Source organism: Schistocerca gregaria, chromosome 4, assembly GCF_023897955.1.
Source record: "Schistocerca gregaria isolate iqSchGreg1 chromosome 4, iqSchGreg1.2, whole genome shotgun sequence".
In the NCBI taxonomy this organism is placed as follows: Eukaryota; Metazoa; Arthropoda; class Insecta; order Orthoptera; family Acrididae; genus Schistocerca; species Schistocerca gregaria.
Window position 1 is genome coordinate 42,517,254 of NC_064923.1, and position 27,732 is coordinate 42,544,985.

The window sequence follows — 27,732 nt, forward strand, 5'->3', positions numbered from 1 at the left end:
CATCATCCAAGTGTCCGAACCGTTCGCCGGATAGTTACGTTATATAAGGGAACAGGAATTGTTCAGCCACATCTGAAACGTCAACCACGACCTGCAACAAATGATGATGCCCAAGTAAGTGTTTTAGCTGCTGGCGCGGCTAATCCGAACATCATTCGCAGACAAATTGCGCGAGAATCGGGAATCTCAAAAACGTCGGTGTTGAGAATGCTAATCAACATCTATTGCACCCGTACCATATTTCTATGCACCAGAAATTGTATGGCGACGACTTTGAACGTCGTGTGCAGTTCTGCCACTGGGCACAAGAGAAATTACGGGACGATGATATTTTTTACCCCCGTTATATTTAGCGACGAAGCGTCATTCACCAACAGCGGTAACGTAAACCGGCATAGTATACACGATGGCTGCGACAAGTGCAATATCAGTGACCTTAGAAGGCTAATGTATGGTGCGGCATTATGGGAGGAAGTATAATTGGCCCCGATTTTATGGATGGCAATCTAAATGGTGCAATGTATGCTGATTTCCTACGTAATGTTCTACCGACGTTACTACAAGATGTTTGACTGCATGGTAGAATGGCAATGTACTTCCAACATAAATGTCCGACACAAAGCTCGCGTGCGGTTGAAGTGGTATTGAATAGCATATTTCATGACAGGTGGATTGGTCGTGGCCCACACGTTAACCGGATCTGGCGTCCCCGGATTTCTTTCTATTGCGAAAGTTGAAGGATATTTGCTGTCGTGATCACATGCGTCAGCGCATTATTAATGCATGTGCGAACATTATGGAAGGCGAACTACTCTCTGTTGAGAGGAATGTGGTTACACGTTGCCAAATGCATTGAGGTTGACAGACATCATTTTGAGCATTTATTGCAATAATGTGGTATTTACAGGTAATCACGCTGTAACAACATGCGTTCTCAGATATGATAAGTTTACAAAGGCACATGTGTCACATTGCAACAACCAAAATATAAGGTTCAAACGTACTTATGTTCTGTATTTTAATTTAAAAAAAACGTACCTGTTACCAACTTTTCGTCTAAAATTGTGAGCCATATGTTTGTGACTATTACAGCTCCATCTATCACAAAGCGAAAAAAGTGGTCCAACTAAAACATTCATATTTCTTTACGCACTTCACAAATACGTAATAAAAATGGGGGTTCCTATTTTTTTAAAAAAAACGCAGTTGATATCCGTTTGACCTATGGTAGCGCCATCTAGCGGGCCAACCATAGCGCCATCTGGTTTCCCCCTTCAAGCTAGACGAGTTTTGTTCTTTGTAGTTTTTTGGTTTGACGCTTATTTCGTAAGATTTTGGCCCGGTGACGATCAATGGACCACCCTGTGTAGAGTAGGGTCCCCGTCCATTTTTCCTGTTCTCTCGCAGTCCTACCGTATCGCCGGCCGCGGTGGTCTCGCGGTTCTAGGCGCGCAGTCCGGAACCGTGCGACTGCTACGGTCGCAGGTTCGAATCCTGCCTCGGTCATGGCTGTGTGTGATGTCCTTACGTTAGTTAGGTTTAAGTAGTTCTAAGTTATAGGGGACTAATGACCACAGCAGTTGAGTCCCATAGTGCTCAGAGCCATTTGAACCATCTACCGTATTCGCGCAAGAGGCTGGAGATGTTCGTGCGTCTACACTGAAAGATCGGGTTGCCGTCAGGCGCGTATATTACATAGGTACGGTGTCTGTTCTTTCTGAAATGCATGTTCGAAAGAACAGACACCTTAGCTATATAATAACTGCTTCAGTTACACGGCAATGAATCGCTATACACTGCGTCAAATCGCTAAGCACACGTCCTTGAAAATCCACGGGAAGCTTATCGGAACATATCATAGAGCGGACACCAAATGGGCTGAGGCGTGAATGGAAACTTAGATTCACGGGGGAGGCGTGCTGGAGTCGTCCGTGCAGCTGTGCAGAGCCACTGTGGCAGCGTGGCGCAGTGGGCAGCACGCCTGCCTGGTGAGCGGCGGACCCACGTTTCAGTCCTGGCCTCGGTACAAACTGTCAGGCTGAACACACATAGATTATACACACTGAAGGAGCTCCCTTGGCAGCTTCAAGTGAAGACTATCTTGAGACAGGTGTTCAACCTAGATTTAGTAGCAAGTACCGTACGTTAGTAGGCAGCGCCGATGGCGCCTCACCTGCACGCGGCAGTGAGTGGATCGTACGCCCAGCCACTGTCGCACTCCACTCGTGTCGAGCTGTCGCCCGTTTTGACGCACATGTGGTATACGGCACAGTCGTTAGGATCCGGGAAGACGCCCACAGCGTTGCACGTAATGTTTGCGTCGGGCGGGCTGCACGTCGCAGTGTCGGTGGTGCACCGCCTCTCCTCAGCGCTGCACACCGCCGGCGGCACACACGTCTCCAGCACGGTGGGCGCGATGGAGCCGCCCATGCACAGCAGCACCTGACCGACAGAGTCCGCTCGCATCACGCTCTCCGTCCACCATCACAGACGAGTTTTACACCGTAATAGTTTCTCTTAGTACACATCTTTTAGTCCTCTGCGACAACAGAGGTCACGTGCCACGCATTTACAAGCCCCTGTAAAAAAAAGTGTCAAATTACGTCAAGTTTGCAGGACGCCTCTAGCTAACCTATGTAGTTGGACGAAATTTCTACATGCTATCCGTATATTTGTAGATTTATTGACACATGGAAAAATTATATGAGGTACAATACAGCGATTTCTCGTAAATCGCCTCAGTGATAGCGATGCTGACGGAAAATATCGTTATTTGCAGTATATCTGCTTTTCGGGAGACAAAAAAAGGCTGTTCCTGATTGGAAACAGGCTTTTAGATTTGAGACAAGAAGCCGTTATAATTTGAATTTATTGTATGAGATATCTGTAGAAATTTACTCAAGAATTTTGTTTAGCTATCAGTGGATAAATTTTAGGATCGTAGTTGATTTAAATAAAAAATATTTATAGGCATGTTTAATTACATAACACCTTTATTACTACAGATGACAGAGAGAAAACAGGATTTCTAAATTACAAATAGTACTTGAAAATCAGCAAGATTAAAATTTTAAACTTATTGTTGATTTAACTAAATAAATATCAGTTCAAGGACCTTGGTTCAAAAAATCGGTAGAGAAAGTAAATTTGTTTGCCCCTTTCCGTCAACCATTTGTCTAATTCCATCACAAGAATAGCTTTTAAACTGCTCATCAATCTTAATTTTGGAGGGCATGCATTTACTGACTGGAGGAAACAATTTGCTTGTGATTCTGACTCTGATATATGTTTCTCCTTGAAATCCTCTTGACACGCGCTCCAAATATTCCAGGTTGCCAGTACTTTCCACCTACATAGCAGTCACCAAGGACGAAAACTCAGACATAGAAACAAGAATGCTGCTGACAATATGTAACAGAGCAAAAATTATGCCGTCATGTTGAAAAGTGATCATTGGCCCGTTTCATGAAGTCTCCCTGAATGCAGCACCTCTGCAGCACGCTTGTGGCGGACTGTGTTCATCATGATTACGAAACCAGCAGGCGAGAAAGCTGACATGTAGAAGAATGTGGAATTAACGAGTCAGTCGTCACATTAATTTTAATATTTATACCCTTCAGCCTTAGAAACGAGATCAGATTAAAAAGGAAAAGGTTGCAGGCGGCTGTTCTTTCATGCATATTTTCCTGCCGGAATCCATGTTAGATCAAACAGTAATGTTTCACTTTGTTGTTTTTGTTGTCCTTTTCAGTCTAGAGACTGGTTTGATGCAACTCTCCATGCTACTTTATCCTGTGCAAGCTTCATCTCCCAGGACCTACATCCTTCTGAATCTGCTTAGTGCAGTCATCTCTTGATCTCCCGCTGAGATTTTTACCCTCCACGCTGGCCTGCAATACTAAATTGGTGGTCACTTGTTGCCTCAGAACATGGCCTACTAACCGATCCCTTCTTCTAGTTAAGTTGTGCCACAAATTCTCTTCTCCCCAAGTCTATTCAGTGAACCGAATTTAAACACACTAGGTTATTGATATGCATGCTTTCAGTTAGCTTACTCAACCGAGAGACATTTTAGATGACTAACACGCTGCTTTCAGTTGACGACACTCCTATAAGTATTTTACCTTCACGCATTTTAGGCAGCGGAACAACACTATACTTTCACTTAGGTCACCCTCCGAGGACGTGTACTAAATACGTAACACTGAACTTTCAGTTGGCGACTTCTCTGCTCAGGACACCGATTTCGCAGGAGTCTTTTGTAAAGTAGAAGTATTTTGTTTAAAAAATTCCATGACCGGAACAAGAAATTTGATGATCATATTAAGACCTTAATTGAGGGACAAGGAAAGAGCTAGGTGAGAAACTGGGACGCAGACTCAACAGTTGCAGAAATCCGAGCTATCCGTCAATCGTCAGGGACGTCGGAAGTCGTGTGCTGAAATGTACAGCTGGAGCAAGGAATGTGTGAACGAACGCGGCAAGCAATACGCGGAACCTTACAGCCAGTGCGGGAACGTGTCTCGATATTCATGTTATAACGGCTCTTTGAATTAAGAACAATATTGTCAGGCTTATTCTCATATAGAGGAGAGGTGATCGATTACATCGGAATAAATTAATAACATTGAATAAGTTTTTAATTCCCCCATGAACCATGGACCTTGCCGTTGGTGGGGAGGCTTGCGTGCCTCAGCGATACAGATGGCCGTACCGTAGGTGCAACCACAACGGAGGGGTATCTGTTGAGAGGCCAGACAAACGTGTGGTTCCTGAAGAGGGGCAGCAGCCTTTTCAGCAGTTGCAGGGGCAGGGGCAACATTAACCAAAACGGCCTTGCTGTGCTGGTACTGCGAACGGCTGAAAGCAAGGGGAAACTACAGCCGTAATTTTTCCCGAGAACATGCAGCTTTACTGTATGATTAAATGATGATGGCGTCCTCTTGGGTAAAATATTCCGGAGGTAAAATAGTCCCCCATTCGGATCTCCGGGCGGGGACTACTCAGGAGGACGTCGTTATCAGGAGAAAGGAAACTGGCGTTCTACGGATCGGAGCGTGGAATGTCAGATCCCTTAATCGGGCAGGTAGGTTAGAAAATTTAAAAAGGGAAATGGATAGGTTAAAGTTAGATATAATGGGAATTAGTGAAGTTCGGTGGCAGGAGGAACAAGACTTTTGGTCAGGTGAATACTGGGTTATAAATACAAAATCAAATAGGGGTAATGCAGGAGTAGGTTTAATAATGAATACAAAAATAGGAGTGCGGGTAAGCTACTACAAACAGCATAGTGAAAGCATTATTGTGGCCAAGATAGACACAAAGCCCATGCCTACTACAGTAGTACAAGTTTATATGCCAACTAGCTCTGCAGACGATGAAGACATTGATGAAATGTATGATGAGATAAAAGAAATTATTCAGGTAGTGAAGGGAGACGAAAATTTAATAGTTATGGGTGACTGGAATTCGTCAGTAGGAAAAGGGAGAGAAGGAAACATAGTAGGTGATTATGGATTGGGGCTAAGAAATGAAAGAGGAAGCCGTCTGGTAGAATTTTGCACAGAGCATAACTTAATCATAGCTAACACTTGGTTCAATAATCATGAAAGAAGGTTGTATACATGGAAGAATCCTGGAGATACTAAAAGGTATCAGATAGATTATATAATGGTAAGACAGAGATTTAGAAATCAGGTTTTAAATTGTAGGACATTTCCAGGGGCAGATGTGGACTCTGACCACAATCTATTGGTTATGACCTGTAGGTTAAAACTGAAGAAACTGCAAAAAGGTGAGAATTTAAGGACATGGGATCTGGATAAGCTGAAAGAACCAGAGGTTGTACAGAGTTTCAAGGAGAGAATAAGGGAACAATTGACAGGAATGGGGGAAAGAAATACAGTAGAAGAAGAATGGGTAGCTTTGAGGGATGAAGTAGTGAAGGCAGCAGAGGATCAAGTAGGTAAAACCACGAGGGCTAGTAGAAGTCCTTGGGTAACAGAAGAAATATTGAATTTAATTGATGAAAGCTGAAAGTATAATAATGCAGTAAATGAAGCAGACAAAAAGGAATACAGACGTCTCAAAAATGAGATCGACAGGAAGTGCAAAATGGCTAAGCAGGGATGGCTAGAGGACAAATGTAAGGATGTAGAGGCTTATCTCACTAGGGGTAAGATAGATACTGCCTACAGGAAAATTAAAGAGACCTTTGGAGAGAAGAGAACCACGTGTATGAATATCAAGAGCTCAGATGGCAACCCAGTTCTAAGCAAAGAAGAGAAGGCAGAAAGGTGGAAGGAGTATATAGAAGGTTTATACAAGGGCGATGTACTTGAGGACAATATTATGGAAATGGAAGAGGATGTAGATGAAGACGAAATAGGAGATAAGATACTGCGTGAAGAGTTTGTCAGAACACTGAAAGACCTGAGTCGAAACAAGGCGCCCGGAGTAGACAACATTCCATTAGAACTACTGATGGCCTTGGGAGAGCCAGTCATGAGAAAACTCTACCAGCTGGTAAGCAAGATGTATGAGACAGGCGAAATACCCTCAGACTTCGAGAAGAATATAATAATTCCAATCCCAAAGAAAGCAGGTGCTGACAGAGGTGAAAAGTACCGAACTATCAGTTTAATAAGTCACAGCTGCAAAATACTAACGCGAATTCTTTACAGACGAATGGAAAAACTGGTAGATGCGGACCTCGGGGAGGATCAGTTTGGATTCTGTAGAAATGTTGGAACACGTGAGGCAATACTGACCTTACGACTTATCTTAGAAGAAAGATTAAGAAAAGGCAAATCTACGTTTCTAGCATTTGTAGACTTAGAGAAAGCTTTTGACAGTGTCGACTGGAATACTCTCTTTCAAATTCTGAAAGTGGCAGGGGTAAAATACAGGGTAGCGAAAGGCTATTTACAATTTGTACAGAAACCAGATGGCAGTAATAAGAGTCGAGGGGCATGAAAGGGAAGCAGTGGTTGGGAAAGGAGTGAGACAGGGTTGTAGCCTCTCCCCGATGTTATTCAATCTGTATATTCAGCAAGCAGTAAAGGAAACAAAAGAAAAATTTGGAGTAGGTATTAAAATTCATGGAGAAGAAGTGAAAACTTTGAGGTTCGCCGATGACATTGTAATTCTGTCAGAGACGGAAAAGGACGTGGAAGAGCAGTTGAACGGAATGGACAGTGTCTTGAAAGGAGGATATAAGATGAACATCAACAAAAGCAAAACGAGGATAATGGAATGTAGTCAAATTAAATCGGGTGATGCTGAGGGAATTAGATTAGGAAATGAGACACTTAAAGTAGTAAAGGAGTTTTGCTATTTAGGAAGTAAAATAACTGATGATGGTCGAAGTAGAGAGGATGTAAAATGTAGACTGGCAATGGCCAGGAAAGCGTTTCTGAAGAAGAGAAATTTGTTAACATCGAATATAGATTTATGTATCAGGAAGTTGTTTCTGAAAGTATTTGTTTGGAGTGTAGCCATGTATGGAAGTGAAACATGGACGATAACTAGTTTGGACAAGAAGAGAATAGAAGCTTTCGAAATGTGGTGCTACAGAAGAATGCTGAAGATAAGGTGGATAGATCACGTAACTAATGAGGAGGTATTGAATAGGATTGGGGAGAAGAGAAGTTTGTGGCACAACTTGACTAGAAGAAGGGATCGGTTAGTAGGACATGTTTTGAGGCATCAAGGGATCACAAATTTAGCATTGGAGGGCAGCGTGGAGGGTAAAAATCGTAGATGGAGACCAAGAGATGAATACACTAAGCAGATTCAGAAGGCCGTAGGTTGCAGTAGGTACTGGGAGATGAAGAAGCTTGCAGAGGATAGAGTAGCATGGAGAGCTGCATCAAACCAGTCTCAGGACTGAAGACAACAACAATAACAACAAGTTTTAATTAAAATTATCGATATTTAATCTCTCATCAGAATAACGCCCGCAGCAAAGTAGCGCTTTAGGGAAATCGAAGAGGGTTTAACGTGGCTACTTTTGTTTCTAAATTCTACTACATAAACCATGCGTGGGTATTGTCACTTCTCGTGTCTTGTTTCCTGCGCTCTGAATAAGTCTACGTAGCTGTGGCGTGTAATATACTGGGGGGGGGATTTCCTTGTGATATGCTACCGAAGGGGTCAGGGCACTTCTGTTAAGCTGCAAGAAAATTGATTATAGTTAGCTTTTACGGGACAGAGTTTTGCAGTAAGGTTACAGACTAAGAATATCTGAGGAATTGTTTGCGAAAGAAAAAGTAGCGCCCATTATTAAATTCTATTACATGCCGAATAACTGACAATAGGATCTGTGGACTATGCGAATGGACGTTCAGTTGAATATAAGGACGGAACTGGACACTTAGCTTTGTGAAAGTGAAAGCAATACGAATTTTGAATGAGTGTATTGACGTATAGAAATGGACCATAGTGCTTGCTATAATATCTTTGAGTGACGAACTACAAAAATCACGATATTTTAGTTGCCGTAATTTCTGAGAGTAATTGTAGGATCAACCCTCCTTTTCCCTCAATGCAAAACGCAATCATTACTTGTTGTTAATAAAAAACTAAAGTGATTTCCATAATAGCGTGTGTATTAGTAATAACTAACACCGAAAGACGTTACTAACTATATTGTCTTCGGTAACGCAGCAACAACTGAAGGGTGATCGACTGAGCAAAATGTTAACATTAATTATCATGAAAACCCGAAATTTAGCTGCGCAGATTAGCCGCACGGTCTTGGGAGCCTTGCCACGGTTCGCGCGGCTCACCCCGTCGGATGTTCGAGTCCTCCCTGGGGCATGTGTGTGTGTGTGTGTGTTTTGTCCTTAGCGTAAGTTAGTTCAAGTTAAATTAAGTAATGTGTAAGCGTAAGGACCGATGGCCTCAGCAGTTTAGTACCATAGGAACTTACCATAAATTTCTAAAATTTCCGAAATTTAGTTGCCGTTACAATGATGTTTGTGGCTCCCGCATCTGAGGTACACATATAACGAACAGTCGGGCATATATGGTACGTAACAACATCAATATCGTACGTCAGATAAATCGACGACAGCAGATCGTCGGAGGGTGGCTACAGTGTCCACGCTAGCTGAAAGTCGCTGCACCGCAGAACCTCATGAAGACGGCCACGTAACTGAGAACACTCAACCCACAAGCGTACAGAGTGTGGATGAATCTGTCGTTGCCGAAAGCTGCAGCTCCATAGATATTCATGACGAGAATAACTCAAGCGAAATAGCGAGTCATGCAACAGGCGTAATGATAGTAGAAGATGAAGTGTGAGAATCACTATCGCAAGGAGATGCATGTATGCCACCGCAAAGTGATGCATGCATGCAAACAGAGGGGAACAAAGACAGAAAATCTGTAGCGTGTATGATGAAGGAGAAGATTACTTTGTAGCACTGCAAGAGGCAAAGACAGTAACAATCAAACGGTTCCACAGACGTTCAGGATGAGGTTAACGCAGGCGAGATAGGCGTTCATGTAACGAATGAAACGGGATCTGGAAGATAAAGTGCGGAAAGAACCACTGCAGAAAAATGCATGCATTCTGTTATTAGTGATGCTGAAAGGCAGACTTTAGTGTGAACAAACCATCAGAAAGTTGTCACGACACTGCAGAAACCACAGGCTCTGACAGACGAAATTCGTATCAGTTCTATTGAGGTTCTCGATGTTTTGAGTCCGCCCACGGCCAGCCGCAACAACATGTGTTACATGGCACCTTGTCAGCGACCACACGACATATTCCAGAGTGGGCTCCTTGCACGTTTAAAATCGAAAAATTCAACGAGGCTCTCTTGCAGCTTTTAATCTGTTCCGTGATGTGCAGAAAGAGGCGACAGAGGAAGGGGCATACAAATGTAAGGCACAGAGCTCGCGAAAGCGACGTGAGGGCTGCTTCCGCAAGGACGGCCGTCGTCGTCAAAAATCGGCGTCTGGTCGAAGGTGTGAGCTCTTCGGAGGGACGAGAAACAAGTTTGACGCTAAGTCAGATGCTGCCTCCGTCACTAAGACTTGTGTGCAGAACTGACTACTTGGTGATAACATTTTAGTGGGAGAAGGGGAGTGATGTGATGTGTAGTTTTGTAAATGTTTTCCTCTTCCTGTACAGAGGTGCAAAGAGGTAGTTATTTAAGAGACCTGATCCACGAGCATAAAGGTTAGGAATGTATACTGGTAGAGGCATGTTGGTGAATGGCAGGCAGTAAGTGTAGGTCGCGCTGCAGTTAAGCGTTCATTGCTGGTAGTATGTTTCCTGCGATAGAGGTACAGACATACAATTCCTGGAAGAGTATAAGAGTCTTAGTCGTCATTGTTAGTACGCTTGCTGTAAGAGTGTGTTAGGGAAGTCGCCATTGGAAAGAGGGAGAGCGAATATCCGTGTGAAGTTAACGAAATTAAATAATTGGACTCATCAGTTCTACGAGGGAAAGGAATAATTGCGAAATGGACCTGATGTGTAGGCGGCTACAAGGATGTATCACTACTCTACAAAATGGTTTCTCCAATCTGCAGCGGTATTGTAAGATTGTTTGTGGCGAAAGACGAAACTTTCTGGTTGTATTAAGTGGTATATGATGTGGATTGACGAATTCCCTACAATGCTTGTTGTAAGTGTGTGTTACGGAAGTTGCCACTTCAGAGAGGTAGAGTGAACATAACGAAATTAAATAATTCGAGTCATCAGTTCTGAGAGGGAAAGGAATAGTTAAAAATTGGACATAATGTGTAGGCTGTCACAAGGATGAATAACTACTGTTAATGGTAACTGTTGTGGAAGTTACGATATGTACTGCCTCGGCAAAGGATGCTTCGTTGCTCATTTCTATTTTCATTTCAGTATGGGGCATTTATTTTACAGCTTCATTGGTTCACGGGCCTCAAGTCGGATAATGTTGTGGAAGTTGCACAATATTTCAACGAGACAGCTTCAGTAAGCGCCGGAAGATGACGAGCAGCTATCTACTCGAAATACTGTACTACTTCCAAAACTGTATCCGATGCGACGCCCGCGAAGCAATGTAGCAGTTATTGTGCCGGGAAAGTCACAAACAGCACATCTATTTTTCTGTTTGAAGACGTTATGAGATGGATCCAGTGGTGAGAGATTTTGAACGTTGTGTGTCTTGCTCTTCTCTCAGAGAAGAGCGTGTCAGGTATACACATTGGTTGATGGAGCAGAGTGTAGGTCTTTGCGTACGAGGATTCGCTGTTTAGCGGTGTGATGAATGTCTCTGTGGATTTGAGATAATATTCTAGTTTGTATATGGTTGGTTATACTTGCCTCTAGTTGTTCAGATTTTGATGTTTCATGAGTGGAATCACTTCGGAGAAAATTGTATACTTATCTGGTACTGCTACGTGTTTGTCTTATATTTGTCATGGCCTTGACTCCACTGTTTATCTTTCTCATATGTTCCGGCCCCTTTCTCTTTTGCTTGATTAAGCGCTAAGATTGTGATTAGAAGCGCTTATCCTGCGTGTATGTGGTGACTGTGGGTACGGAGCCCGTGTCTGTGGACATCAAGCTGATGTGTGTTGCGTCGCTGCTGGGCGGTATTCTCGCGCAGCCACCACCACAAAGGCGGAAGGGTACGTCAGTTTTTGGGTCAAAATCTTTCTCACTGAGTATGCTGGGCCTTTTCAGCGTAAAGCGTGGTGGCACCCGAACGCCATGACCATTGAACCACAGCACACCAACCGGTCACAAATTTACACCCTGTGAGGGACCTAAAATTGTTAAAGGTGTAAAAAGACATGCGTGGTATTCTCCCACCGTTTCGTGTTATGCCATCTTTGTGCTCCTGTTGATATACCCTACGGGCTATTAAAATTGCAACACCAAGAAGAAATGCAGATAATAAACGGGTATTCATTGGACGAATATATTATACTAGAACTGACATGTGATTACATTTCCACGCTATTTGGGTGCATAGGTCCCGAGAAATCAATACCCAGAAGAACCACCACTGGCCTTAATAACGGCCTTGATACACCTGGGAATTGAGTCAAACAGAGCTCAGATGGCGTGTACAGGTACAGCTCCCCATGCAGCCTCAACACGATACCACAGTTCATCAAGAATAGTGCCTGGCGTATTGTGACGAGCCAGTTGCTCGGCCACCATTGACCAGACGTTTTCAGTTGGTGAGAGATCTGGAGAATGTGCTGGCCAAGGCACCAGTCAAACATTTTCTGTATCCAGAAAGGCCCGTACAGGCCCTGCAACATGGGTTCGTGCATTATCCTGCTGAAAATTAGGTTTCCGCAGGGATCGAATGAAGAGTAGAGCCACGGGTTGTAACGCATCTGAAATGTAGCGTCCACAGTTCAAAGAGCCGTCAATGCGAACAAGAGGTGACCGAGACGTGTAACCAATGGCACCCCATAGCATCACGCCGGGTAATACGCCAGTATGACGATGACGAATACACGCTTCCACTGTGCGTTCACCCCGATGTTGCCAAACACGGATGCGACCATCATGATGCTGTGATGCATCGTCAAGGGTAACCGCAGTCACGGTCTCCGAGCTGATAGTCCATGCTGCTGCAAACGTCGTCGAACTGTTTGTGCAGATGGTTGTTGTCTTGCAAACGTCCCCATCTGTTGACTCTGGGATCGAGACGTGGCTGCACGATACGTTAGAGCCATGCGGATAAGATGCCTGTCATCTCGACAACTAGTGATACGAGGCCGTCGGGATCCAGCACGGCGTTCCGTATTGCCCTCCTGATCCCACCGATTCCATATTCTGCTAACAGTCATTGGATCTCGACCAATGCGAGCAGCAATGTCGCGATACGATAAACCGCAATCGCGATAGGCTACAATTCGACCTTTATCAAAGTCGGAAACGTGATGGTATGCATTTCTCCTCCTTACACGAGGCATCACAACAACGTTTCACCAGGCAACGCTGATCAACTGCTGTTTGTGTATGAGAAATCGGTTGGAAACTTTCCTCATGTCAACACGTTGTAGGTGTCGCCATCGGCGCCAACCCTGTGTGAATGGTCTGAAAAGCTAATCATTTGCGTAGCACAGCATCTTCTTCCTGTCGGTTAAATTTCGCGTCTGTAGCACGTCATCTTCGTGGTGTAGCAATTTAAATGTCCAGTAGTGTAGTATCAATTTACGAATATAGTGAGAAGAACACATTGATCCAGCAGGGTACCGAGAGCGCTAACGCGCTGCTTCCTGGACTCGGGTGGGTGCGCCGGCCCCGGATCGTATCAGGACAAGGGCCAGTGTGCCAGCCAGCCTGGATGTGGTTCTTAGGCTGGTCCCCACGTTCCCCCTCATTTACGCAACTTGCACACATTTGAAACACGTTCGCACTATTCCATGGCTTATACTAGGGCATCTGGCCACCCTCTGCAACTAACACAGCCAAATCAATAGTAACACGGCCGACCCGGCACTGTCGCGGGAATAAGGTCCCAAGGAAAATATCATAATGAATGAAAAGGATACATTACTACTCACCATAGAGATGACACGTTCAGCAGCAGACAGGCACAGCAAAAAGACTGTTACACATTAAAAGCCCCCTTCAGCTACGGCCAGAGATAGCTGTCACCTGTGCATCAAGTGTTCCTTCTTGTGTGAATGTGTGAGTAGTTTTCTTTTCTGAAGAAGGCCTTCAATGTTAACAACCTTTGACTGTGCCCTACTGTTACACAATGTTTTGTCTTTACGGCGTGTAGCAATCCATCCTTTACATAACACTGTTGCTATTCCAACGTGGACTTTTCTTTGTTTGAGTGTGCGAATACAGACATTTACAATATATTGACATATCACTACCATCTACAAGGTAGCAGTGGCAAAAGACAGCGACTGAATGTTTATCTACTCATTGAAAAAAAAAAAAAAAGGCTCTGAGCAGTATGGGACTTAACATCTGAAGTCAGTCCCCTAGGTTTAGAACTTCTTAAACCTAACTAACCTAAGGACATCACATACATCCATGCCCGATGCAGGAGTCGAACCTGCGACCGTAACGGTCGCGAGGTTCCAGACTGTAGCGCCTAGAACCGCTCGGCCACATTGGCCGGCGACAACGAGGTCATCGGTCTGATAGTATTAAGGAAGGAAGTCGGCCGTGCTCTTTCAAAGAAACAATCCCGGCATTTACCTGGAGCGATTTAGGGAAATGGCGGAAAACCTAAATCAGGATGGCCGGACGCGAGATTGAACCGTCGTCCTCCCGAATGGGAGTCCAGTGTGCTAGCCACTGCGCCACCTCGCTCGGTGACACAATAAGGAATGTTCAGATCGATCATGCACAGGATAGTGAGAATAACTGTAGGGCAGACGAAGATTTGAAGGCAGTAGTCAGTCTCAGCTGGCGGCGAGGGACAAGGTGTACGTCCATACAGCTGCATCGAACTATTCTTCAGTCTGAAGACCCCAACTGTCATCGTCTAGTTGAGAGATAATGATACGCTAGTGGGAAATGAGATATAGACACCTCTAATCACATTAAACTTCCTAGCAGATTAAAACTGTGTGCCAGGTCGTGACTCTAACCTCGAACCTTCACGTTTCTACATGAGATAACTTTGTTGTTGCTTACAACCACTTGGCTATGGGTAGCTCCGACATTCTGGACTGCAGTGGACTTGGCACAGTCGGATTGAGATTCCACTTGTCGTTTCAGTGTGTTGAATAAAGTAAATGAAGTCTGCTAATGCGGCCACCACGAGTAGTTCTTCTTCCCCAACGTCTTTGTCCCTCAGTAACACTTCCAGCCTACATGGACGTGTTCCAGTCTCCGTCTGCCTCTGCAGTTTCTTTCCCCCTCTGGCTCTCATCTGTCCCCTCATGTTTCACCACATGTCCTCCCATCTCGTCCCTCGTCGTCAGTGGTTTTCGTATTATGTTCTTTCCTTCGCCGATTCTACGCACAACCTCCTAATGCCTTACCTTATAAATCCACGTAATTTTCAGTACTCTTGTGCAGCACCAAATCTCAAACGCTTAGATTCTCTTGTTTTCGGTTTTCCCAAGTGACTCGCTATCGTGTGCTCCAGCGGCACATCCTCGGTAGCTTCCTCAGCTGGAGCGGTGGGGCGCCCCCCAGGTCTCAGGAAGAAGAGTGGGGCGGTTTAGGCGTATTATACCACGGATGTTGTGCCGCACCGTCTTTCTCTGTCGGTTGCCGCCCCTGCACGAACGCGAAATACTTTTGTCTTAGAAGCCTTTGAAGCGCTGCTTTTTCAAACTGACGACAAATGTATTCTCCTCGACGCTTTGGAGTCGTTGTGTCACTAATTTTGCTGGCTTGAAATCACGGCGTTGCCCGACTTCTAGCGCTCTCACTAAGTTCATGTCGCTGTCCGCCGTCCCTGAAACCAGAACTGCTCTAGCGGCAATACATTTTGACGCCAATATCGTAGAGATAACACGCTACGCCGCTAGTCGTAAAAATAAAAAAATAAAAAAATAAAAAAACCTTAACGGCAAACTCCATGTCTGCGGCGATTTCAGATTCTCTGCACTCAATCTGTGGTGGACTCGTACCCAATAACTTGTGCATCAGGGCTTCTGACGACCAAACTCGGAACAGATCACTACCTTCCCAAAATCGATGTGGCCGATGCACATGTCTCACATTCACTTGAAGCCAGTCCCGCTCGTTTGTGGCTGTTGACGCACTATTTGGTTTGTGTCACTACAGTCGCATGCCAGCGCAACCGTGATTTTCCAGTGCAAACTTTAACAAATAATAAGCGACATCCCCAGTTGCAGCAGCTGCTTGGATGACACAGTTTCAGTGGGCCGTACGGAACACTTTGACACACTCTGCCTGTTCGTCTCGAAACTTCAGCAGAATGTCCCAAAGTGGAATTTAGATAAATGTGAATTTTTCCACTCTCAAGTGAAATACCTACTCGTATGTCACATCTTTAGCAACAGAGGCTTAGAACCGACGCCGAAATACATTACGCGATCAATAATTTCCAGACACTTACAAAGACATACGTTTTTCATGTTACGCTCGTTGTGCTGCCACCTACTGCCAGGTACTCCAATCAGCGACCTCAGCATTCATTAGACATCGTGAGAGAGCAGAATGGGACACTCCGCGAAACTCACGAACTTCGAACATCGTCAAGTGACTTGGTATCACTTGTGTCATACATAGATTTACACACTCCTAAACATCCGTAGGTCCAATGTTTCCGATGCGATAGTGAAGTGGAAACGTGAAGGGACACGAACAGCGCAAAAGGGTACAGGCCGACCCCGTATGTTATCTCACAGAGACCGCCGTCAGTTGAAGAGGGTCGTAATGGGCCGGCCGTTGTGGCCGAGCGGTTCTAGGCGTTTCGGTCCGGAAACGCGCTGCTGCTACCATCGGAGGTTCGAATCCTGCCTCGGGCATGGATGTGTGTGATGTCCCTACGTCAGTTAGGTTTAAGTAGTTCTAAGTCTAGGGGACCGATGATCTCCGATGTTAAGTCGCATAGTGCTTAGAGCCAAGGAGGGTCGTAATGTGTAATAGGCAGACATCTATCCACACCATCACACAGGAATTCCAAACTACACCAGGACCCAATGCAAGAACTATAAGAGTTAGGCGGGAGGCGAGAAAACTTCGACTTTTCGTCGAGGGGCTGCTCATAAGACACACACCACGGTGATAAATGCTAAACAACGCCTCGCTTGGTGTAAGGAGCGTAAAAGTTGGACAACTGAACAGTGGGAAAATGTAGTGTGGCGTGACGAGCACTGTACACAATGCGGCGATCGGATGGCAGGGTGTAGGTAAGGTGGGTGCCCGGGGGAACGTCATCTGCCAGCGTGCGTTGTGCCAACACTAAAATTCGGAGGCCGTGGTGTTATGGTGTGCTCGTGTGTTTCATGGAAGGAGTTGCCCCCTTAGTTGTCTTATGTGGCACTTTCACAGCGCAGGCCTACAGTGATGTTTTAAGCATCTTCTTGCTTCCCACTGTTGGAAAGCAATTCGGAGATAACGACTGCATCTTTCAACACGATACAGCACTTGTTCATAATTCACGGCCTGTGGCCGAGTGCTTACACAACAATAACATCCCTGTAATCGACTGGTCTGCACAGAGTCCTGACCTGAATCCTATTAAATACTTTTGGGATGTTTTAGAACGCCAACTTCGTGCTAACCCTGAACGACCGACATCCATATCTCTCCTCAGTGCAGCATTCTGTGAAGAATGCGCTGCCATTCCGCAAGAAACCTGATTGGACGTGTGCCTGCACGAGTGGAAGCTGTCACCAAGGCTAAGGGTGGGCCTACACTATATTGAATTTCAGCATTACCGATGGAGGGCGCCACGAACTAGTAAGTCATTTTCAGGAGAGGTGTCCGGATGCTTTTGACCACAAATGTATGTGGAAGCCATTAGCCACTGACCTACACCAACAAGCGCAGAGAATCTGTTAAGTCTTCTTTGGGAAATTAAAGTACCATTCGAACTGCATAAGGCAGGTATCTGAGACTGCTAAATATTTAAATAATTTACATAAAAATAAGCATCATTCGCTTCGTTTCGACATCCGCCTGACAAGCAGCATTCGAAGACTAAAAACAGTGCTTCGAAAGGTTCCACTCCTAGCTACTCTAGATCCCGCCAGACCTTTCATCTTGTCCACTGAAGAGTCACAAAATGACATTGAAGTAGTTCTCTCCCATGAGAGACATGTGCTGTTACGCACAAAGCCTTCCACGCCACGCATTGGTGTGCACGATGTCTGTCTGCTACGGCAGTGGATTTCTGGGTGGAAAATGAAAGTTTTGTCTTGACAGGTCGTACAAGCTTTATTGCGAGCCAGCCAATGGCGAAGCTGGACGGCAGAATTTGTTTTGATGATGGGTCATAGGTGGCACACAGGGACAAAGTCTTGTCCCTGCCTTTATGACTGGGTGCGGACCTGACCAGTAGTACAGTCCCTTTGTCTTGTGATAGCGAAATGGGCACATCCATCAGACTTCATCATTGACCGTGATCAAATTTTTGCTGACTTTGCATATTTGCACTATCTTTTCGTGGTTGTTCATTACTTAGCTTCCACATTATGGAGCATTAGATTTATTTCTGTGAGTGGGCTTTAAAGTAGGAAAAGTTAGGTCTCTCTTTGCACGATCGGCTTATTTGGAACACGTAGATATCAATACCCAACTTCCAGTAAGTCATCAAAGATTTCGAGAGTTTATCTCATCGTTCTTCCAGTCGTAGAGTAATGTTTGAGGGATTAACACTAATTTGTGGCGATTTTTGAAAAACGACTCATTGTTGACTGACCTGTATGTGCACAAGAAGAAATACTGGTCATCTCATAGGGTTTTTACGGATTATTGTCACTCCTGCTGGTCTTTGTTCAAGCTAACATTTCACATGTTCCACACCTCCGCATGCAATCACTGAAGAACCACTTTCTTGTGATGTGTCACATTCATTTTAATTCCATTTAAAACTGTGAGGAAATATCCTACCTTGAGCAGATTTGCAACATTATCGAACAAAGTTTTCAGACATACAGGTAAGTTTGTGCTGCCGTTGAAGTCGAGACACGAGACTTCAGAGACGGGACATCGAGGCAGTTCCTGCTACCACACGAGCTCAGGGTTTTCTGGTTATTACCAGATGATGTAGTGCGCAGATTGCACAAACATATGCAGTTCGTGACGTGCAATTCCTTTAGATAGATAGTTAGTAACTACATGAAGTCTAGAGTCACGAAAGTGAGGTGTGAACAACACATTGCTTATGCCTCTAAAACTCGCCGTTATTTTTGGGATTAAAAAATACCACATCTTCTAATATGAAACCAAATTTCATTTAATCGAAGACCAGAATCCACTCCTTACTCGTTTTGGACCTAAATCCAAGTTGCGTGACGAAACATTCCAACATTGAGCAGATTTACAGCTTTATCAAACAAAATTCTCAGTCATATTGATACGTTTGTGCTGTGACATGTATGTGAGGGAATCGTCTTTCTCATTTTCTTTTCGACTTGCAATAGTAAACATTTTCATCATTGGAACTGTGATAATGGAGGAAAATGTGACGCACTTTCTCTTCACCTTCTTTTCGTAACGCAGCTGTCTACTGAAAGCAACATAAAGACAAGGAGAAGACCAACATTCATCACAAAAAACAAACCTTCATACCAAATGAAGGAAAATAAACCAGGATTGCAGCACCGAATGAAATACATAAGTCTAAAAGTTTAGACATAAATATGAACAAAAGGCACAAATAGAAGTCCTCTGCACACATTGGTTTTAAAGCAAAATCACTAACTCAGTTTAAAAGTGTTTTATCAATAAATATGTGCAGAAATTTGTGTGTTACTAGTAAATAATATAAAAAAGACAATAAATAACATTACTATGCTTATGTATTGTCGACGAGAAAAAATTACATAAAACCGCCCGAACATCAGGCACATTAACGCGGCTGACACAAATAAGCAATATCTCATGGATTACGTGGCAAACAGTGAGCCTGTTGGTCCCCAACGGTTGAAACATTCAGCACCACATAGATGTGGGACTTTCATATCCCTGTCATCTCGGAGATAAATTTATATGCGGTACACGTATGCCACACTGCTCACGAAAGGGTTAACATTATTGCCTCTGTACAGGAGTTATTTTGGACCAGGTTAATTTTGGCTTTGAAACTACAGTTTTTCGCGGTCACCAAGATAGCGGAGACCGTCACAGAAGCTCCTCTATTGAAGAAGGACGCCAGGAGCGTACAGACACATTACTGGAATGTAGTTGGCGCTGTGGGAGCAGACAGGTAACGGGAACGTGGCGGGTTTGGAGGTATGCCTCGGAAGTAGCTGAAAAGACACCGCTTCCTTTAAGGAAGGCCGTTCAGGGTCGCAACGGAACACAGTACCTGCCTCTCTCTTGTCTCCAGCGGGATTAGCCGAGCGGTCTCAGGCGCTGCAGTAATGGACTGTGTGGCTGGTCCCGGCGGAGGTTCTCCCTCGGGCATGGGTGTGTGTTTGTCCTTATGATAATTTAGGTTAAGTAGTGTGTAAGCTTAGGGACTGATGACCTTAGCAGTTAAGTCCCATAAGATTTCTCATTGTTTGCAATTTTCTAAGCTGCTGCCAACTGATTCTCGATAACCACTGAGTTTTATACTGAATACTCCTTCTCGATACCGAACACACTTTCCTACCAAGTTCAGTGATTAATATTCTGTTTATGCTACCTTTTAAGTCCGGAATGCTGAATAGATCCCAGACTTTTAGTCGAATTTGGATTGCGAAACTACCCTTTGTATTCCTCTAAAATCCCACGGTTGGCTTCGAGGAACGCATATTCAAAGTGCCTGTTTTATTCCCGCCTGCAGATAGGACTGAGTTATTATGGTACACGGTATGGCATCGCCTGTTACCGGAAGCGGCGGGCAGCCGAGCTGTAACACCACAAAGTCTGTCGCTACTCTCATTTCTGCTGCGCCACATTACATTCTCCTTTCTTCGGCTTACTCTCAATTCATATTCTGTGTTCTTTAGACTGTTCATCCCATTCATCAAGTTCTGCAATTATTCCTCATTTTCACTGACGATAGCAATGTCGTCAGCGAATATTCTCACTGACATTCTTTCACTCTGGATTTTAGTCTTCCTTATGAGACTTGCTTTTATGTCCATTACTGCCTCTTCGATATAAAGATTAAACAGTAGAGGAGAAAGGTTGTATCTCTGTATTACGCCCTACATGGGAGATACTCGATCAGAAAGACAAGAACGAATCCAACGGTCTCTCCCAGCCGTACAATCTTCGTTTTCCTTTTTAGGAGTATAGAGAAAGAAAAGAAGACGACACTGTTATAGGAGTTAAGGTCCAGTTACACAAACAACTGTTTTTTTTTTAACTTGCAAACACATTCCAGCTGCTTAGTGCCGTCATCAGTGTGTGTGTGTGTGTGTGTGTGTGTGTGTGTGTGTGTGTGTTTACGTTCGTGTCGCCCTTTTTCTTTTCGAGTCTGTTATACAATTTCATAGTCGATTACCGATTACTGAAGCGAAATCGATGGCGACGCCAAGCATCGGATCCTTTGACTCCAGCCAGTATTGTTGTTGTTGTTGTTGTGGTCTTCGTCCAGAGACTGGTTTCATACAGCTCTCCATGCTACTCTATCCTGTGCAAGCTCCTTCAGCTCCGAGTACCTACTGCAACCTACATTCTTCTGAATCTGATTAGCGCATTCATCTCTCGGTCTCCCTCTACGATTTTTACTTTCCACGCTGGCCTCCAGTACCAAATTGGTGATACCTTGATGCCTCCGAACATGTCCTACCAACCGATCCCTTCTTCTAGTCAAGTTGTGCAACAAATTCGTCTTCTCCCCAATTCTGTTCAGTACCTCCTCAGTAGTTACATGATCTACCCATCTAATCTTCAACATTCTTCTGTAGCACCATATTTCGAAAACTTCTATTATCTTCTTGTCTAAACTAATTATCATCCGCGTTTCATATCCATACATGGCTACACTCCATACAAATACTTTAAGAAACCACTTCCTGACACTTAAATCTATACACTATGTTAACAAATTTCTCTTCTTCAGAAACACTTTCCTTGCCATAGTCAGTCTACATTTTGTATCCTCTCTACTTCGACCATCATCAGTTATTTTGCTCCCCAAATAGCAAAACTCATCTACCACTGTAATTATCTCATTTCCTACTCTAATTTCCTGTGCATCACCTGATTTAATTCGACTACATTCCATTATCTTCGTTTCACTTTTATTGATGTTCATCTTATATCCTGTCTATTCCGTTCTACTGCTCATCCAGGTCCTTTGCTATCTCTGACAGAATTACAATGTCGTCAGCAAATGTCATAGTTTTTATTTCCTCTCTGTGGGTTTTAATTCCTAATCCAAATTTTTCTTTTGTTTCCCTTACTGCTTGTTCAATATACATATTGAATAACATGGGGGATAGGCTACAACCCCTTTCCAAACGATTTCCTGTACCGTCCTAACGTAATCCGTCTCTACTGACCTCGTTGTAGATGGCACGTTAAAGACTAATCTTACTTCCTTTTTTGGCAACCTTTAAGATTAGGTACTGTACATTTAACAACCATTTCAAGTTTCTTAAAAGTTACATTTAATTTATTTTGATAAGATGCCAGAACGACTTGTGGAAACAGTAGTCGACTTAGATACGATTGTTCCACAGTTATATACATTACGATTAATTTAATACGCAGAGGAAAACGTCTTTTGAGGTAAAACTGATACAAATCAAAGTAGTGTTGACCATCAGGCAGCTTAATTCTACTTTGTGGTACATATCAATGCTGTGACCTCACATACATTAAACTGATAGGCTACCAAGAACGTAGATTACCTTTTTGGTATCAAAAAAAATGCAATTTATGGGGAAAATGATGTTTCATTCATCTGACACCGCCACTTAAACACTGATTTTCACATAGTCTCCACACAGTTTATCATAGCGGCGAAAACTTTGAAATGTCATTGTCAGAAAATTTTGTAGCACGACTCTTCAACCACTTAGTCAACCTCTCCCGCAACTGTTTTGATAGGCTAGCTTCCGGGCAACTATTTGATGCAACAACCTTCCTGGAATTTGCGGAAAACGAAACGAAAACTCCGGTGTTGTGAATGGACGGTTTCCTTGAATCTGGCAATCGACTTTTGCGACTAGTTCATTTGTCACAATTAGAGCTGCCCTCTACCAAAACTATGGTTCGTTAGTTTTGAAACAGTACATAAATGACGTAAGAAATATATGATTACCGGTAAGAATGGAAGCATTGGTAGGCAAAGAAACATAAATGGATCTGTGAGAGAGTAACCAGGAGCCGACGACTTCTTTTTGTTTTTTGTTTTTCGCACAATTGGAATCTTACATCGTTCGGTGTTAGACTACTGTGTATTTTTTATCCTCAAAAAGTGAAAACTGCATTTTCAAAGCAATTTTTTTTTATCCAAGTACAGTCTAGATGCACAAATACGAAAAACAATGTATAGTTGTTGTTTTGTTCTCAACAGAACGTTATTCATCATGATCAAAGGCTAAAGTTGCTTGTTATTATCACTATGTGCGAAAGTTGTTTAGCAATAACAGAAGTATGTTTTACGTAAGCTCAACAAGGTATTGAAGCGATGTTTGAGATGTTTTCGTTTCGCGTTGCTTTTTAAGTTTACCTTTTTGGTGACTGTATTGTTTATTTTTCTGTTTTTACAACATCCTACTGCTTCAAGTTACAATTTAACAATTTTCTAAAAAAAACTCAATTAAACACTGACAGTTTCAATTTTGCTATCAAAACTATTTTTAAGTAACAGAAGGATAACTATCTAGAACAAAAATGTTCCGTAGATTACGCAGCCCTTAATACCCCCTCATTCAGTTTCTAGACGGTTCACGACTTTCTAGGGAACTCTGGTAAGATGGTTGGTTTGTTTGGGGAAGGAGACCAGACAGCGAGGTCATCGGTCTCATCGGATTAGGGAAGGACGGGGAAGGAAGTCGGCCGTGCCCTTTGAAAGGAACCATCCCGGCATTTGCCTGGAGCGATTTAGGGAAATCACGGAAAACCTAAATCGGGATGGCCGGACGCGGGATTGAACCGTCGTCCTCCCGAATGCGAGTCCAGTGTCTAATCACTGCGCCACCTAGCTCGGTAACTCTGGTAAGACACTGATCGCACATGCATCCAAAGCGATGTATAGGGGGTCACGCCCAAGAGGCATACAACGTACCTAACGCAGACTTTATGCAGGTACCATCTTAACTGATCGAAACTACTTGTAAAACTACCGTAGTTAACACTTACTTACGATATTCTACGGTAGCCTAGGGTAGTTCTACATGTCCGGTCACAACGCTTGGTCGTCCACCTCGCTCTTCATCGTGAACATTGATTGCGCCACTTTTAGACCTAACACACCACTGACCGCACGCCACCTACGGGGATTACGTTATATCCGTACACTTCACACAGCACAGCTGCCGACAAAATTCAATCGGTTTACGGATTTTTGCACAACAAATACCTTATTACCGACCGAACTTGGCAACTCGTAGGATTTTCAGCTGCGGCCCATATTAAAAAATTTTATTGTGAAAGAACAGGGAACGACAAGCTTGCATGACTGGGTGCCTGAGCCGTGGCCAGCTCGCATCATGCCTTGTTTTTTATATAACGTTGCTGCCTTGTCTCCATGAGTGGCAGCAGCAGGGTGTATCGATACTAGTACTGCTGTACTAGCTTTGGTGTGGCGGATATATTTTTCTGGGTGTGCTGTGTGTGGCAGTCGGTCGATTGGGGCAGAGCAGCGAGGAAGTCTCCGTGGCGGGTGGTCCGGCAGGAGCCGCTGGCGGCGTGCACGCGCGGATCGAGTTGTGAGGTGCTTCTTGCACCAGTATCCAGTATTTACATCTTGTTGTCGTTTTGATGGTCGGGTGGAGAAGAACTGATCTTGTAGGTTGGTTCGTCGGATGGTTTTCGGTTGGGTTGCCTTCCGATTAAGAAGTTGTCGGTCTGGCTGCCTGTCTCATCTAAACATGTGTCAGTGTTACCTTCCCAGGCCGATCCTTGGAACCTTCTGAGCGCCGCTCCTTGTGTTTTATATAGTGATTTCCTTTTTAATCTTAAGTACTATGTGTGGCCTTTAGGCAGTTTTAGCTTATTAAAATTGCAAGGCTTTTCTTCTTAGGTCTTAAGCCGTAGAAAGAAAAAATTGTTTCTGTTTGGTATGTGGCCTTCAGCCGAGTTTTCAGCCTTTCAAAATTAATATTGAAAAGTCCTTGTGTGTAGGCCTTAAGCTGTAAATTTGTTCAAGTTGCTATGTGGCTTTCAGCCGTGTTTTCAGCCTTATAAAATCAAAGTTTGAAAAATTTTGTCCGAGCCTTAAACCGTAAGAAATATTTTCTAGTTTATATGTGGCCTTCCGCCGAGTTTTCCACCTTAAATTAAAAATTGGAAATTTCCTTGCCTGAGCTTTAAGCCATGAGATTGTCTGGGCCTTCAGACGAATTTTATTTGAAGCATTTTAGGATAAAGCTTTTAGCCTATTTTAGGCCTCAAGCCGTAAAATTGTTTTCTGCAACCGGCCTGTGTGGCTGTGCGGTTCTAGGCGCTTCAGTCTGTAACCGCGTGACCGCTACGGTCGCAGGTTCGAATCTTGCCTCGGGCATGGATGTGTGTGATGTCCTTAGGTTAGTTAGGTTTAAGTAGTTGTACGTTCTAGAGGACTGATGACCATAGATGTTCAGTCCCATAGTGCTGAGAGAGATTTGAACCATTTGTTTTCTGCATGGTGTGTGGCCTTCAGACAAGTTTTTATCTCTCTTAAATTAAAAATTAAAAATCCTTTTCTTGCTTTAAGGCATAAGATTGTTATTGTTTAGTATGATCCCTTCACACAAAATATTTAACATAAGACCTTCAGCCTTTGGAAATTGTTTTGTTGATATGCGGCCTTCAGCCGAGTTTTCAGTCCATTTAGATTAACCATTGAAACTCTTTATCTCGGCCTTAAGCCGTAACACTGTTCTTGATTAATGTGTGGCCTTCAGCTGAGTTCTATGGTGAACATTTAAGCTAAGGCTTTCAGCCTATTTATAATGAAGATAAAGATTTTTTTTCTAAAGAACTAAAACCTCCAGGAGAACTCCTGTACCTTGCTTAGGCCTTGTGTCTTGGATTTTCAATGTGGCCTTCAGATGATCTAAATTAAATCAAAGGAGGTCTTTCGTTAAAAATTTGATAGTTGTTGATTCTTGCTTGTGTGATGGTGTGTTTTAACTAATAAAGTTTATGTGTTGAGTACAACTGACAGTAACTTATTTTGGCCCCTTTTCACAAATATAACCTCATCTGCTCTGCCCTGCTAGCCCAGGGATTTCACTGGTAGTAGAGCGTGGTTACGTTTGTGTTCTTGCCATTCCAATTACTGTCAGTTCCAGTTTTATTTCTGCTCTGTGGCACCATATTGTTTTAATTGTTGATTGTTTCAGGTGTATCGTAATGGTGGTCATACAGTGTCTGGGGATCGGCCTGCTCAGTAAGGACCATCTTGTCTACTAGTTGGCAATAAGGTGCCAACCTATTGAAGACAGTGTTCCGGATTTAGTGACGTGTTTGCGTGCTGTCGTTCTTCAGCAGGGTGATGTCACGCCGGCGATGGTGTGTGAGACAGGAGTAGCCATCGAATTTGTGTTTAAGGCTGTTACGGGCCTTGAGGACACTATTTGTATTTTGGTAGGCACTCCACCTATTGACAGTCAATTAGATAGGGCGCGGGCACAGTTAATGCATTTAACTAATAGAATATCGGTTTTACGCTTGTTAGCTTTGGAAATTAGTCATAAAAAACTAACCGTCGAATTGGGATCTTTGGTTAGTGCATTGCAGCTTAAGCTTACGTGTTTAGAGTTGGATGGGAACAGGATTGAAGAGCGGGACTTGCTGTGTCAGGGAGGGGGTGACAGCCAGCCCGGGGTGCTACTGTTACGTCCTCTGTGAAGTTGGATGCAATGTTTGCCAAGCTGCCTAATCCTCCGGCGTATTTCTTTCGTGATATTACCGAATTAGTCGTGGAGCGACATGAGCAGCTCGAGAAATTATTATGGGTGTTGGTTCGCCTTGAACAACATGCTGCTGCCTTTCTCGTTCCGCACCAAGTAATTTTGTCACTGTTGTACCCGTTAGCTAGAGGTGAGTTGTAGAACCTCCTCTCCCGAGCCATGGCGGAAGGGTTCTCCTTACAGCAATTGAGGAGCTCGTCATTAGCCAGACATTGACCACCGGAGTTCGAAAATAGTTTGAGTGTCGTTACATTTGGTACGTGCAGCGTGAAAAGAGCACTTACATCAGCATGCGGACAGAGTTCAGACGGCCTCCTTGGCCTTTTCAATCGATTTTCCTGAACGGAAGTTGGTGCCTATTGTTCTTAGGGGAATTCGCACGGCGGATAAGTCGCACCTTGTCTCCCGTAATGAGCCTTCAACTTTGGAAGAGCTCCGTGCCGCGGTTGTAGCGATATCGGCGTTACCGCTTGCGAATGATGTATGTCACGAAGTTAAGGGGCAGGCCACCCGCGCTGGCAAGGGAAATTCCGAAGCGTCTACATCCGCTGAAGCTGTAAAAAAGGGAACCCTGGCGCTATTTCAGGTACGGGAGCACGGCTTATTTGGTGCGCCCACAGCCAATAAGTGACGCTCGGCTGGGTAGCGACCTCGGCATCGAGCTGGTGTACCCGTGTTGTCGCCCCCTCATCACCGCCCTTGCCTTACGTTTCTTCTCGAGCAGGTAGCGAACCGATCTGTGCTCTTTTGGATTTTGGTAGCTCCTTTTCATTATTGAGCTTCGAGTGGTTTTTGTAATTTGGTCATCTTACGAAAGTTCGGTCGGTCCCTTCTCCGGTGCAGAGATGTCTACATCTACATCCATACTCTGCAAACCACATTTAAGTGTCTGGCTTGGATTCATCTAACCACCTTCACAATTCTCTATTATTCCAATCTCTTATAGCGCGCGAAAAGAACGAACACTTATATCTTTCCGTGCGAGCTCTGGCTAATGGCCAATGGCCAGGTGTTGCCTCTGCGTGGTTGGGGGGGGGGGGGGGATATCGGTGGGGGATTTTTCCTGGCCCTTGTCATTATCCTTGGTCAAGGAGCTGCCGGTCG

At 44.1% G+C, this 27,732-nt stretch overlaps 1 protein-coding gene across 1 annotated transcript in view; it reads right to left on the bottom strand.

Annotated features, from left to right (window-relative positions):
- The window catches only part of LOC126266856 (mucin-2-like), a 77,065-nt gene that overhangs the window by 36,401 nt on the left and 12,932 nt on the right, over positions 1–27,732 (bottom strand). The window contains exon 3 of the mRNA XM_049971471.1: positions 2,174–2,442. Within this exon, the coding sequence (XP_049827428.1) occupies positions 2,174–2,442 (269 nt within the window). The remainder of the gene's footprint in view (positions 1–2,173; positions 2,443–27,732) is intronic.